Source organism: Sebastes fasciatus, chromosome 10 (assembly GCF_043250625.1).
Source record: "Sebastes fasciatus isolate fSebFas1 chromosome 10, fSebFas1.pri, whole genome shotgun sequence".
Lineage (NCBI taxonomy): Eukaryota > Metazoa > Chordata > Actinopteri > Perciformes > Sebastidae > Sebastes > Sebastes fasciatus.
In genome coordinates, this window is record NC_133804.1 from 12,808,541 (window position 1) to 12,824,286 (window position 15,746).

The 15,746-nt window shown below is 40.4% G+C and overlaps 1 protein-coding gene across 1 annotated transcript; it reads left to right on the forward strand.

Annotated features, from left to right (window-relative positions):
* Window positions 1–5,977: 5,977 nt before the first annotated feature.
* mchr2b (melanin concentrating hormone receptor 2b) lies at window positions 5,978–15,322 on the forward strand. Its single transcript, XM_074648216.1, has 2 exons — window positions 5,978–6,644; window positions 9,782–15,322. The coding sequence occupies exons 1-2, from the start codon at window positions 6,238–6,240 to the stop codon at window positions 10,419–10,421; spliced, it is 1,047 nt and encodes a 348-aa protein (XP_074504317.1). The 5' UTR covers window positions 5,978–6,237; the 3' UTR covers window positions 10,422–15,322.
* The last annotated feature ends 424 nt before the right edge of the window (window positions 15,323–15,746 follow it).

The following is a 15,746-nucleotide window of genomic DNA, read 5'->3' on the forward strand; positions in this document are numbered from 1 at the left end:
TGAGAAATATAAACAGGAGTTATGTGTCATCATATTTATATTTCAGTAATAACAAGATTGCTAGTAGTGGCTCTGTGAGGCTGCACTTACAGGCACAGCAGTGCTTTGAGGTAAATGCTCAAAATGACAATGTTACCATGGTATAGCAGATATAATGTAGGAAGTTCACCATTTTAGTTTAGCGTGTTAACATGCTAACTGGGGCTGTCAATCGATTAAAATATTTAATCGCAATTAATCACGATTGTCCATAGTTAATCGCGATTAAAGGGACTGTTTGTAACTTCTTACAGGTATAAATCATTGCAGGTCGTTGTCCCATGCACGCTCGCATCTGGCTACGCTGTTCAGACAAGACTCCAACACAAACTACACGGAAGCACCAAAACCGCAAAGTTATATCTAGTGAAGCCCGTCTTGCAAAGCAGTTTTGGCCGCGGTCGGAGGACGAAAGTGAGACTGTAGCTTTGGTCTCTGCTGTACTCTGCTCCTCTGCCTGCCTGCCTTCACTCACACACCGCGCTCGTTCTCACTCGCTCAGCTCGCTCCCCTGTTCCCTCTGGCCCGGTCGGGAAGCTGAGGCAGGAAAAGCCAATACTAGGATCAGCAGTGATTCATGGAGAGACCTTCGTCTGGTCAGCTAACATTATTGCCAAGCAGCTGAAATATAGAGTGATATTGTGGTTTTAGCTGACGTGTGTCGCCTCACTGTTTTGATCGATGCTCGTTCATGTCTATGTAGAGCGAGCACAAGTTCGAGCAACAGGACGCTGACTTTCGTTTACTTAACGGCCGCAGGTGTTGCTGTTAACAAGCAATTTCTGATTCTTACAAACTTGTCATGTGTTGGGTGGGCAAATATGCTTGCTTTATGCAAATGTATGTATATATTTATTATTGGAAATCAATTAACAACACAAAACAATGAAAAATATTCAGTGTGTCAGTGTGCTGACTTGACTATAACTTGCTCCAAACTGCATGTGATTATCATAAAGTGGGCATGTCTGTAAAGGGGAGACTCGTGGATAGAACCCATTTTCATTCACATATCTTGAGGTCAGAGGTCAAGGGACACCTTTGAAAATGGCCATGCCAATTTTTCCTCGCCAAAATTTTGCGTAAGTTTGGAGCGTTATTTAGCCTCCTTCTCGACAAGTAGTATGACATGGTTGGTGCCAATCCATCCATTAGCAGGTGAGACATTTCACTCAAAACTACAAATGTGAACCTCATGGAGGCGCTAGCGAAAAACGTCAGGGGATCACCAACAGTCATTAAAATACACAGTCTGGGAACCACAAACTCTTATACCTATTCATTCAGCAGATCTTGAGATATTTCCCAGCATATGTGAAAACTCTGACCTGCCAATGGTGCTGCAGGTGGATTTATCCTGAGGGGATGCACAAAGTTTAATAGCAATCCATCTGACAGCTGTTGAGAATACCATGCAGCACTTAATAAATATGCCTACATACAAAAAATGGATTAGCCTTTAGTGTCAAGCTTTTGCTCAAGAACCCTTCAGCAAAGCGGATGACCTCCATCATTGGGCACTGAATGCAGGTCCTCAGTTTGAAAGACACTTTATTCCTCCCGTCCTTGAATCCACTGTGTCCACTGAGTACTGCGTCAAAACCAACTGGAATTGCTTGCAGACATTTTGCCACTCAACATATTTTTTTGACTGGTAGATACACACAGTTGACATCTCTTGTTGGGGTCTCAAAGTGGGGTTTATACTCACAGATCTAAATTAAAGAGCTGAAAGTGATAAAATATAAATTATTAATGTGAATTTTACTCTGGGTGGATTTTTCTTTTGCTGTCAGTAACTGACAGGGCGTTAAAAAAGCTCATTGAAGCAGGTCTGCTATTGATCTGGACCAAAAGTTACAAAATTATATTATGGTGCACTTTGAGCAGCAGTTGGAAGAGAAAGGAAGCATCATAGGGAATGAATAAACCGTAGGTATCTAAGGCCAGCTGAGAAAAGCTCACATGTATTGACCTGTGTCAGATCCCAGCAGAGTCCTTACCGTTGAGCAGGATCAAACTCTGGCTCAGTTACTGTCCTTTAGAGCTGATTCCCAATGATGTCAGAACAAAGCTCCAACAAAAAATCACATCTTTGGTATGAGGGTTACACAGCAGCCTATAGGGCAGGCGCCGGGCATCACCAAACGGCTGGAAGAATAAATGCTATTCTATACAAGCGGTAGAGAGGGATATAAACAGAACATACATACACATCATCCGGGGCAAAACGGGACATTATCACACCAAAAGCAGAACTATGAATAATGATATTGTACTTTAACAGTCTGACTAGTAACAACTCATCCTGAACTGCTACCCACCTGTCCCCTGGCACAGAGAGAATGATTAGAGTTGAAACATTTAATTTAGAGTGATAGGCAGTATTTAATTTATGAATAAACAGAAAGAACTCGGTCAGGACCCGGACCGAGTGACGGTGCTATCAGGACCCGTGACCAATTTCTAGAAAATGAATGACAATAACTACTAATAAACTTCACGGCGCATTATTTGTTTTCCCTGAAGGCTATAGATTGCAGGCGCAGCTAATCCAGTTAAAGCTGAGGGAGGCAGTTTATTTTTGCCGTTATAACCTTTCAGCATATTGTAATTCAAGTGGTACCCCAGGGTAGGCAGTTTTCTGGAAAAGGCAAAAAAAGACGCCAGAATTTGGAAACACCGCCCTCATACAGTAACCTGTAGGAGTACCAGTCATTCATTTCAAACATCATCCCGATCGACGTTGTGATCTTGATGCCATTATATTGTGGCAATTGAGAATAATGAGAAAGAAGTTTCCTTTACAAACTTGTGGGCTTGTAAATCCCTTTGAGATGACATACTGTGATTCGAGACTCTAGCAAGCTGAGCTACAACATCAGCGAAGAGTTTCAGAGATGGAGAAAACAATTTGATAATAAATTAGTTTATCCTTCAGCTAACTATAGCCGCTCAGAGCTCTCGCAGAAGGCTGAGCTATTAGAGAGATGGAGAGAAAATGATGCTTGCCTCGAGGTACTGCTGTAGCTGTAGCCATGAGGCTAGTTCAAGGCTAAACTATTAGCAACTCTTTCTCTCCATCGCTGAAACTCTTCGCTGATATTGTCAGACTCTCTTTTTGATAACTCCATCTTCTTTTTGGGTTGCTTTGCAGCGTAGGCAGTTGAAGCCAATGCTGGAATAACAACTTTTCCTGCAGGATGTTCCACCGTTGAATCAGACTTTCACCAAAGGGACGTGCATGCGCATCTGTATTTGTAGAATAGCCAATAGGAACGCTCTCTCTGAAATGACCTGGGATTGGCAAAAGTCTCCCATACCTGGCTAGAGGCTGAAAACAAGCGAGAGGAGGTGCAGAAGTCTAGTTATCTCTCAGAACACTTGAATTACAATATGCTGAAAGGTTATTATGGATTTTTTTGCCCAATGATGCCCAAAAAAATTCTGCCTTAATACGGAAATAACTTCAATTGAGCCAATCCAATCTATCATTTACCGTGCACAGACAGTTCGAAAACAAAGAAAACAACAGTGTAAGTTAGATGTGAGAGAGATGACAGCATGGAGCAGATTGTGCCTGAGACTGTATCCCTGGTCTAACCAAAGTAGAACTACTACTAATGAGCACCTGCACATGTACACGAGAATGGCACTAACTCCATTCAAGCCAAGATTCAAACTACTGGCATGGCAGTCACAGACCCATTTCTCTCACTAGGAGAGTGCTCAAAGCTTTGATTCCACTTTTTCCTAAAATAGGTCATTTTTATTTATTCTATTCAGAAGATTCTGTCTTTTCTCAGTTTACTTCAGCCTTCAGTTCATTGTGCTAGAACTCATTGTATTTATGATAAAGATAGCTATAGGCTATTTGTTTTACATACATACAAGTTCAATGTGTCTGTATGTTAATATCCTACTTTGAAAATTGACAATAAATATTGTTGAAAGGATATGTTGATTTCATTTGACAGACGTAGGGGTAGACTGTTGGATGCAATTCGGACATTATGAGGTTCGGACCTTTGCTGGGAGGAACTTTTAGTAACTGGACCTCTCTTTAAATTTTAATTGAATATTCCTGCTTTAGGCCATATTCATCATTAAGAAACATAATTGCTAGTGATAGCCCGAATCAGTTCAATATCTTAAAGCTGAAACTAATCAGAATTTGGGAGAAACAAAAAGTGGAATGTTTAAAAGTTGCGCGGGTTAATTGAAGTGCAAAAAGGAACACAAATCTCTTTTTGTGTAAAAGTAATTGAACCACGTAACCTAACATTGGGCTTAATTGTGTAGGTATATTCTGTAGGAAAAGTCCTTTAGATTTCTCTCTGTTTTATCTTCCAAGTGCCTCAAGTAACCTTAATAGAATTGCTTTAGTGTTATTGATTCTTCCGTTCCACATTAAGTTTAAACACAAAAGCATTTGTCATCTATTTAGCACACTGCAGAAATAACATTATTACTTTACACTTATTAAAGTAGCCTATACAATAGGCCTGAAAGTGTAGCAGAGAGTAAACATATGGGGATGCCTTAAAGGTCCCATATTATGCTCATTTTCAGGTTCATACTTGTATTTTGTGTTTCTACTAGAACATGTTTACATGCTGTAATGTTCAAAAAAAACTTTATTTTCCTCATACTGTCTGCCTGAAAACGCCTGTATTTACCCTCTGTCTGAAACGCTCCGTTTTAGTGCATTTCAACGGAATTGCAACGGAATAGGCAACAGCTTGGGTCCATGTGTACTTCCTGTCAGCTGATGTCATTCACATACACTGCAACCAGGAAATAAACTGGGACACATTTAGAATGTTTTTACGTTTAAATCTGTGTAAAGGGTCTAAAATATATTTGTGACATCACAAATGGGCAGAAATCCTGACAGCTTGTTTCAAATGCAGAGCTTCTGAATACGGGCTGTGTGTATTTCCCTGTGGCTTGAGTGTTTCGATACTTTCACAGTATTTATATAGGACTTAAAGGGACTGTTTGTAACTTTTTATAGCTATAAATCTACCGGGTCGGGATCCCATGCGTGCTCGCATATGCGCGCTCGCGTGTGGCCGGAGTCTCTCCTTCTCTGCCTGCTTGCCTTCACTCACACACACCGCACGCGTTCTCGCTGTCTCGCTCCACCTCTACTAGACGTGCATGCGCGCTCACTCCACACAGCAGAAGAGTTAGTTTAGCTCTGAGAATATCTAGTGAATGTACAGTGGACATTTGTACAGAAATAACTGCTGCAGCTCCTTCAGACCAACAGAGGTTTTCCGTGTCTTGTGAAGTGACGGGGCTCCCAGCGAGTAACGTTATCGTCTCCGACCGGGTGCCGGTGTCTCCCTGCGGGCGCGCTCGGAGACGATAACATTTCTCTTCCTGCTTCAGCTCCGGAGGCTTAAGCAGCGGGGCTGAGTTAGGAAAAGCCAACACTAGGATCAGCAGTGATTCATGGAGAGACCTTCGTCTGGTCAGCTAACATTACTGCCAAGCAGGTGAAATAAAGAGTGATATTGTGGTTTTAGCTGACGTGTCGTCTCACTGTTTTGAGGGATGCTCATTCATGTCTATGTAGAGCGAGCAAGCGCGAGCCCGAAGCTGACTTTCGTTGACTTCACGGCCACAGGTGTCGCTGTTATCAAGCATTTCTGAAAGTTACAAATAGTCCCTTTAAGCCTGCTTTATAATTAAAAAAACTGAAAATCTCAAAAAATGTTATAATATGGGACCTTTAAATTGCAAACTGCATCAAAATGCATCACTTTAAGTCGTTACTCTCCTCAATTCAAATGTGTTATGAAGGCGTAAAGCGAGCCAAGATATCTGGCAGAGTTGTTTTATTTGATGTGACACAGCGAATTAGATTTGAAGGGAGGGAACTAGAATCCCCTGAGGCGCGCTCTGGGTTTGGTAAAGCGCGCAGCGGATGCGCACAGCGGTAACATGGTCATATCATAACTTCTTGGCTCCAGAGATAAACATGTTCCAGGGACTCTACTGCTCATGTAGTCGGACTTGATTAGATTTCACTGTTTTCCTGTTTTAAATCATATAATCTTTGAGGACACGAGCTCTTGGAGAGAGTTTGCTGCGCAACTTTGGAGAGCAGTCATCAGCTTGGAGAGCGCACTTCACTGTGCGCGCTTTGATTCCAACAGAGGCGATTATCATTACTAAGAGGATCTGAAGATGAATGACACATCGGGCATTTTTTGCAAAAACAACCAAACAGAGAACTTAACCGACCCGTCATGTCGGAGTTCAACTCGTTCCTCTTTCAACTTCATCGACATCACTACTTTCATGCACATATTCCCTTCCATCTATGGCATCCTGTGCTTGGTGGGAGTTATAGCCAACGGGCTGGTCATCTACGCGGTGAAAGCATGCAAGAAGAAGATGGTATCCGACATCTATTTGCTGAACTTGGCCATAGCAGACATGCTGTTCCTGCTGGTGATGCCCTTCAACATCCACCAGCTGGTCAGAGACAGGCAGTGGGTGTTCGGAAACTTCATGTGCAAAGCTGTGGTGGTGGTGGATGTCAGCAACCAGTTCACCACAGTGGGAATAGTCACTGTGTTGTGCATTGATCGGTAAGTGTCCAAATCCAGATGTGATGCCAGTGTTTTATTATCATTCTTTTAGAAGATGTGATAAAAGTATAAGAGCTATTCTCTATACTTTGACATAAAAATACAGCATTTATGCAGATATATAATAATAATAATAGCATTCATAATCATAACAATAATAATATTTTCTCTGAGAGTAAAGCTAAACTATTTAATTCCCCCCCAGCTGTTTTCCACACTGTTAAGAATTAAAGAAGAAAATAACAGTAAAGAACTGGCAGCAGGGTTGCCTTTATGTTACTGTAAAAATAACATTATTATACTGTCGCTGAAATTTACAGCTTTGTACTGTTAATGAAAAATACAGTTTGAACTGGTTGTTTCTTTATTAATTTCACAGTATTTACAGTTAATTTACTGTTTAAAGATACATTATATAGCTGTTTTTCACCTTTCTTTTACATTATCTTACTGATTTGTTTTAATGCACTATTTAGGTTTTATTTTTTACATACATTTTAATAAAAAATATTGTTTCGCCTAGATGAATAGTCTTAGTAGGTTACAGAGGAATAGTCACACTAAATACAATTAAAGGCACTTGTTAGGAAAAAGGCTATAATAGACTCCCAAAATGTCTGTCTATAGCTGGCTACAAGCACAGAATGCAAACCAGAACAACATGTGAGTGAAGAACAATAAAGATAATTCACTGATTTTACAATCATGTACAATGTACAAGCCTCACATGTGCAGATCAGGTCCCAGAATTAAAAAAAATACTGCATGAAACTGTTACTGATGATACTTTAGACAGTTGATCAGCAGTAAAGTGCTGTTTTTTAAGAATGCATTATAGTTCAGTTAAAAAACGGCCTATGAGTGTAATTTAACAGGTTTTATTTTGTATTAACAGTAAAGCACTGTTTTTAGCAATAACAGGCTAATACTGTTGAAATCCTGCTGTAAATTAACAGCACTTGTTTACAGTGCAGTGTTTTTACATTTAAAAAGAGCTAATCACCAGACAGTCCATCCAGTAGGGTAATCATCTGTTCAACAGCCATTGAAGACATAGTGTTCCCTGTAATAATGATGTATGTGTCATGTTTATGATCTGAACACATTGAGGACATCTAAATGAGTCTACACCAAGTATTCCACTGATAAACATCTCCATTTGGAGGTAATCACCGCAGCAGGAGCTGCTCTCACAGCTCTAATGTCACACATCTTCAGGATAATATACTGTACATAATGCTTTTCTGTAGGGCCACTAGACCAGCTAATTGTGTTCTGATGAGCAGCACCGCCTGCACTGAGAAACATCCTTTACTGGTTCCACAACATTTAGTAGCAGACTTATTACTTTTATCATTATCATTTTGTCAATACTGTTTTGTAGTATTTACCTTGACACAATTCAACTCTATCCTTTCAAATGATTAAGTTACAAATGTTTGCTGCAACAAATACCGAAAACAGAGATCAAACAGAAACGAACACCTTCAAAACAAGCAATCTTCTGTAAAAAGGGAGATCAGACTAATGATAACCTTTAACAAACAAACAAAAAGCTATCTTGTGTGCCACCTCAATAGAACGAATACAAAAAGCAACATAATTATAACGTTTAAAACCTTTCACAGGGCTGATGAAATGTATTGTTTGGTATCCTAATTCAACAAAACTGTAATTGCAGTTTTCCATTTGACAGCTCCAATGATTCCCCTGAGCCCCGTGTTCCCGTACAATCAAAATCACAGTTGTTTATCTGAGTTTACGAGAAGTTCTAGTCACAGTGAAAAAAGTGAACTTCTAATATCAATATTACCAAGTTATATCTGTTAAAAACATGAATTTCCAGTTGTCCTATGTCCTATTTTTTCCTTCTCAGCTGTTAGACACATTCCAAACTAACATTATAATGTTACTATAGGGGAATACCCCTGGTAGCGCCAACAAAGACAGTGTTGTTTTCATCGACACAGGAATAAGTTATTTGTGCTTGTTCTTTAACTCAAGACGCTGTGTAATTTAATTTCATGGCAGTTTTGTGGATATCAACATGTTCCTGTTTCCATGCAGCAGCAGCAGAGTTAAATACAAGTAGAAACAGTTGTCGAAGAGCAACTTTAGAAGGAAGTGCAATAAATCAAGAAGTATTTAAAGATTACAAAGAGATACTTTCACTGTGGATCCTGAATCCATTTGCTCTAGTGTTATATTATACAGAGAATCAAAAGAACTGGTGTGCACACTCACACTCAACTCAAAAGTCTTTAGAGTTTAATCGGTGCCGACCCGAAAATCACACAGTAGCAAATTAAGTCGTTAGCACTCGCAAATAAGTATGTAATAAAATTTGGATAATGCACAGGACGCGTTTCAGCCCCAGGCTTTCCTCAGTGTTTCTCAGCATGAAACAAAGCGTGCTGAGTTCTGGGAGTCCGAAGTGTACGTTTTTGATCATATATCAATATCTGACTTGGCTGATCTGAGGCAACACATCAGTAGGCCACACACTGGCCATTGATCTGCACTGTGCTGAATATACATTTATTTAACTTCAACAGAGGATGCCAGCTTCTGTTGATGATCATAATGCAAAACAATTGATTTATAGTCTAACATACAGGATGTCCCGGAGAAAACCGCAAGCATGTCGGAGTCTTTATTGTTTCCACGCCTGCTAAATCGAAACCAGAACGGTCGGGGCACGAGCATGGAGTAACATGTAACATGTAGACAGCAACTGGGGATACTTAATTCACTCCACTTGAATGCCACTTGGTGTAATTGATGATAAAGTGGTCATTCATTTCATGCAAATATCCTAAAGACTGTCAATTTTGTCTAGCTGAGCAGCTCCTCAAATTGAAACACAATCAAATGCAAAATCCAAATGGAAAAGTGTTCATTTTCTACCGCTGTCACCTTTTAAATTATACTAATTTGTCACTGCATTCATTTCTCTACTGAGCACGTTGACAGTGTATCTCTGACATGGCACTTAATTTTTCATCATTTCCCCTCGCTTGATTTGCTTGGCGAGGATGAAAATGACCTCTAATGTTCTTTAAATGCACTGCAGCAAAGTTGCTTTTGTCATCTGAATGCAGTCCAGATCTAAAAATGTGACCTCTTCCTCCTCCTAGGTACATCGCTATCGTCCACCCAACCTCAGAGAAGAGGACCATCCAGTGGACCATCATCATCAACATGCTGGTGTGGCTGGGCAGCTTCCTCCTCACCGTCCCCGTCATGCTGTACGCCAAGGTTGTGCGCAGACATCATTTGGAGGTGTGCATGATGAATCTGGACGGGCCTGAGGACATGTACTGGTACACTCTCTACCAGTCCATCCTGGGCTTCATCATCCCCCTCATCATCATCAGCACTTTTTACTCGCTCACTCTCTATCGCGTCTTCAGCTCCATCCGGCGTGTCAAACGCAAGCAGTCTGTTTGGGCTAAAAGAGCCACCAAGATGGTCCTAATGGTCATCGCCCTGTTCCTGATCTGCTGGTCGCCCTACCACGTCATTCAGGTGGTCAACCTAACCAACAACACCCCGACTATTGCCTTCATCTATGCCTACAACATCAGCATCTGCCTCAGCTACTCCCACAGCTGCATCAACCCGCTCATGTTGCTCATCTTCGCTCAGAATTACCGCGAGCGTCTTTGCTCCCGGAATACGCGGCACAGCTCCCAGCAATCATCCAAGGTCACGGTGGTCAAAGCGGATGGTTCCAGTATGATCAATGAACCCAACAACCGCTGTACTGTCATCTAATCAGAGAGATGTATTTTTGTATATAATGTTTTCGCCGCTCGCCTCAAAAGGAAGTAGCTTGATGAATTGTGCTGCCTGTGAAGTCACATTCTGCAGCTTTTTCAAATAATTAAGTCACAAATTGATACCATGAAAAAACTGGATATGAAGCTCAAATATCAACCATCACTAAGTAAAATACAAGTCAAAGGTTTTCAACATATGCAGTGCAATACTCACTCACTCAGTTACAGTCACATATAATCATTCCTCTTAAAGGTACAGTGTGTAGGATTTGGCGGCATCTAGTGGTGTGGTTGCAGATCGCAACCAACTGAGTACCCCTCCGCTCATGCTTGATTTATGCTTGACGCATCCATGAGGGGTCGTGAGTGTCCGCACGGCGAAAGTGCCATCACACCATCAGACACCCTCAGAGGCCCTTCGCGGGGGGTCCATATGGCAGGTTTTCTCCCGTCCATGCACATCCAATTTTTTCTAACTACTTGGATGCGGATGGGTGGGAAAAAATGGAGAGCTTTGAGTAGCTTTGAGAATGTCTGTTTGCAGTGAGGAGAAATCCACATGGAGTATAAAAGGCGGCTGTGGCTCAGAGGTAGAGCGGGTCACCCACAAATTGAAAGGTTTGTACCCCGGCTCCTTCAGTCCACATGTCGAAGTGTCCTTGAGCAAGATACTTAACCCCAAATTGCTCTTGAAGGCTGTGCCGTCGCTGTGTGAATGAGTATTCAGATTAGATCCTGATGGGCAGGTTGGCACCTTGCCATCAGTGTATGAATGTGTGTGTGAATGCTGACATGTAGTGTAACGCGCTTTGAGTGGTCAGAAGACTAGAAAGGCGCTATATAAATGCAAGTCCATTTACCATTTACCATCCAAACGTTTCCTCATCACGGTTCCGCGTCAGCTCATGTCCGTGCGATCGTCCTTGCGGAAAGTATAACCGAAGCTTCACTTCTCCCTTTCCAAGACTACAGTAACGTGAGCAGCCGAGTGCAGAACCGTGGTAAGGTCGTTCGCCTCGCTCAGAGGTCATCCGTACCATAATAATACTACTTTAGGAGCAGCGGAAGTCACGTTGCCACGGTTTTGCACTCTGCAGCTCACGTTACTGCAGTTTCACAAGCATGTCGGAAATCTATAGTGGCCTTCAGGTAACGGAAAAATGAGAAAGGCCCTCTCTAAAGTCAGTGTTTGGTTTGTCCGTTCTGGGCTACTGTAGAAACATGGCGGAGCATCATGGTGGACTCAGTGAATAGGACCTGCTTCCTATGTAGATATGAAGGGCTCATTCTAAGCTAACGAAAACACCACAATTCTTAGTTTCAGGTGATTATACACTCATAAAAACATAGTTTATATTCCATTTCTGCTATTAGATCCCCCGTAATGCTACACACTGTTCCTTTAAAGCTGACCTACACACTTTCTTTACTTATCCTTGTAGGATGAAGCTCCATGTCACACACTCGCCTGATGACATGCACACACACGTGTAAACCTACAGTCATGATGATAATGATAATTACATTTTTATTATTCCATGTTATTGATCATGGTAATATTATTATTATTATTATTGTATTATATTATGTGTTTATCTAGCCAGCGCTTTCCATCCTTTTTGTTATTGTTACTATTAATGTTGTTATTTATTTTCTAATATTTTTAAATTCCTTTTTTTTCCTCCTCCTACAACTTGGTCACAGTCCAGCAAAACCTGAGGTATCACACACGTGTGTAAGATCAACCCATTTGCTCACTCTTTCATCATCTCATAGATTTACTGTACATAATTCACTTCTCTACTTCTACCTGAGGCAGCACCTCTGGCTCAGCCGTGGCCTCCGCGGGGGGCTGTGGTAACCAGTTTCAGTGTTGCCATAACACTAATTTAGTTTCTTATGACTTTTTTAATTCTATTTTTTGTTTATTAGCTCAGTCTACCTCTTTGTCTTTTCTCTTTTAGTTATAAATAAACACACACTAGTACACATACACACGTGTGCCCTGCATACCCTATCTTAGTAACGATAACTGGCTTGCACATATTTTTTATTTTTGTTTATTTTATTTTATTTTTGGAGGGGTTTGTTCAGTTTAGTCAAATTTGTGTCATGTTTCATCTGTTCCTCCCTGTCCACATTATGGGATGTGTTGCTTGTAAACCTTTGCGCTCTGTCTATTTCATGTGTCTACCTCTGTCTGTGTTTGTGTGCTGTCCCTTTGCACCAAAACAAACGAACAAACAAAGGTGTTCCAACAGGAAATCTAAGGCAAAAGAAGCAGATGTACTGCTCAGAGGAAGGCCGGCACGCTAAAAAGGAAAGTGACTGTTTCTGAGCCAAAACCAGAGGGAATATCAGCACTGACTGACTTTCAAAGACGTGCAGATGAGAAGGGACGCTGAGGAGCGACTCAAAGTGTGAATCCTTTACTTTTTGGACTGGGAGCGTTCATTAACCTTTATCAACCGCTGGCTACATGCTGGTTAGTGGCAACGCTCAAGTGCAGCTTGTGAGATCTTCCACTGACAAACAAGCTGTTGTACCATTAGCATGACATTTAATTCCACTTCACAGCTGCAAGAGTTGATTAATGGAAAATGTCATCTCCACACATTGCGAAGTCTTCAATCGGAATACTTTCTAATAAGGAACTCTTTATGAAGAGCTTATTAGTTGTAACTAATGGCTTTATTAATGGTTGATAAATATTGTCCTAATGATTTATAAGCCATTAATAGGAGCACATTTTGGTTGTTAGCATCTCATCGGCTGGGGTTTATCCTTTCTATTTTGTAAGAATGCAGTTGAATGATGGTAATCCATTAATAAATGCTCAAGAGTTTCTCACTTTTGACTTAGCCAGCACGTCTGCAGTTATTAATGATAATAAGTCTACCTTTATAAATGTTAATAAATGGTTAATCTATAGATTTTGGTCCTGATTGTCTGCCAAACTAGTCAGAGGAAGCAATTATTTCATAGATGAAAAAACAAAAAGGCATTTCATGGTATATGGTAGTCAATTATTAGAGAAATATTTCAACATTTAAAGAGAAATATGGTAGTTTATCATGAGTACAGGTCCAAAGTCTGTTGTTTTGCTATTTATAGCAGAACAGCCCCTTTCTGTTTGTTGTAGACTTTAATCGCATGCAGCGTAAAACACCAGTGACTGCTTTACACTGAATGTCGCGCCAAAATAATGACTAACAAGAATGTTTCAGATTTTCATGATAGGCCTACGCTTGGGAGGTTGATCCCAGTGGATGTATTACAATCCCAGTGGGTTGGTTTTAAAGTAATATACATCAGACATTCTGTGTTTTTGTCTCTCTTCGTTTATTTATCCAAGTCTTTAAGCCTCCTGAGCTATAATTAGAGCTACACACCTCACCACCACTGTCCTGTTATCAGCAATGAACATCTAAATACTGACAGGCTTGTTACTTGAGAAGAGATTTGGTATAGCTAAACTTGATTGTATATATTGATGTAATACATTGATTTTGGTTGTCTTCATTTGCAGAATAATATGGTGGTGTTCTCCTGTTGTCGTATTTAATGTACAACGTCTTTCTTATATTCAATGCAAGACCCATCTGTATTTACTCAAACTGCTCAGGAGCTACTTTTGGGCTTCGAAGTGTATTTTTTTGTGATGAGGAGCTACTTTCATAATGGACTCAGAGGACAAATACAGTGATATTGCAGAGACAACAAAGACAGCATGAAGGACAGGTAATGCTTTGGCATCAACATCATGCCATTTGCCTGATTGTACATTTGCATAATGAAAAGTGAGAGGCAATGTAGTACAGGACATTTATGTTTGGATTATCTTTTGTCATCAGAGTTATGAAGTATGTTTACAATGGCACTGACGCACTGAATGTGATATACTGTGTGTGTTCAAGCAGAGGTGAATCACATTGTGTTATATGGTTCTACTCTGTGCTGTTTTTCACTTGATCTAGGCTGGATTACCAGCTGGGAAAAACGGGGAACTCTGTGGAAATTAGTTTATGATAATTTGATAATAAGCAGGTTTGTTTGGTAATATTAATTTTGGCCGTGTGCATCACTTTTTAATGTCCCCTAGAAACAGTGTCCGTTGTCGTGTGTGCTACTTGCGTGTTTCTGTATGTGGTGGCGTTTTCTCTACGTACAGTATGTGTTGTCAAATTGGTGAAGATGTTTTTTTAACTTGCAGTTGTCACCGTTTTGTGATGGTTACTGTATCCGCTGGCCAATGAAATCCTTCAAAGCTTATGTGGTTGTTGTAGTCCATGGTAAAACTTACATGCTATAACTTATAATGAATCAATATATGAGTTATAACTGAATGTAAAGATTGTTTGTAAAGATTCAGACTTATATTGTACAGTATACTTGTATACTTTCAACTGTTTCCCAAATATTGTCAATGGAGAAACTGCAGCCTGTACTTTGATCGTCACTAATTTAAGCAGTGCCAAACAAACTGTTGTCCAGAGACTACTTTTCTTTTAATTTAATTCATAACTGCTCTTATTTCTTATTGTATCAACCATAAAGAATACCTGAGATGAGAGAGAGAGTCAGGCTTTTAATCATTGATTGGTGCAGTGGTAATAATTTGAGATTGATATTTGATTGCCCTCCCTCGTCCACATGAGACAAAAACACTTGACTTTGCTATTTACATTGTTTTTCATAAGCTCTTAAGTTATTTATGACTGTAGGGGGCTGCTAGGGGATGCCAAGTGATGCTGTAGAAAGGACTGCATTCATTTATGGCGTTGTGGGAGTCTATTTTTCTCGAGTTTGTCCGATGCTGTGGGACACACTGTGGGTCTATGTGGCCTTTTGGAAGCAAAAATCAGAGGGTTGATGGCAGAAACGGTTTCAGAGTCATGCACAATCATCCACTTAAGTGACCGTGGTTGAGACCTCAACCTCGACCTTGGTTCCTGTTTGATTCTCATGTTAACAACTGCAGATTCAGACTGCAGAGGATTTCATAAGCTGTATTAAATTCACTCTGAAGTATCAATGTCGCCACAGCAGTTTTATGAATGATAGATTTAGATTTTCACTGTCATGAGGCCAAAATGCTTTGGGAATTATGGATCCACCGTATAATTTGATTTCAAAGTTGTGGACACAGTTGAACTAAATTATCATGGTAGTTGCTTTGCAATTTTTTTTCCTATTTAAGAAGATTACCTTGGGTAAACTTTTCACAATGCTTAAGACCATATGAGACTGACACAGCAAATATGTGATGCTAATGTGCCATTTTCCCTTCGAGGAAACACGTGCACACATAAATATAGAA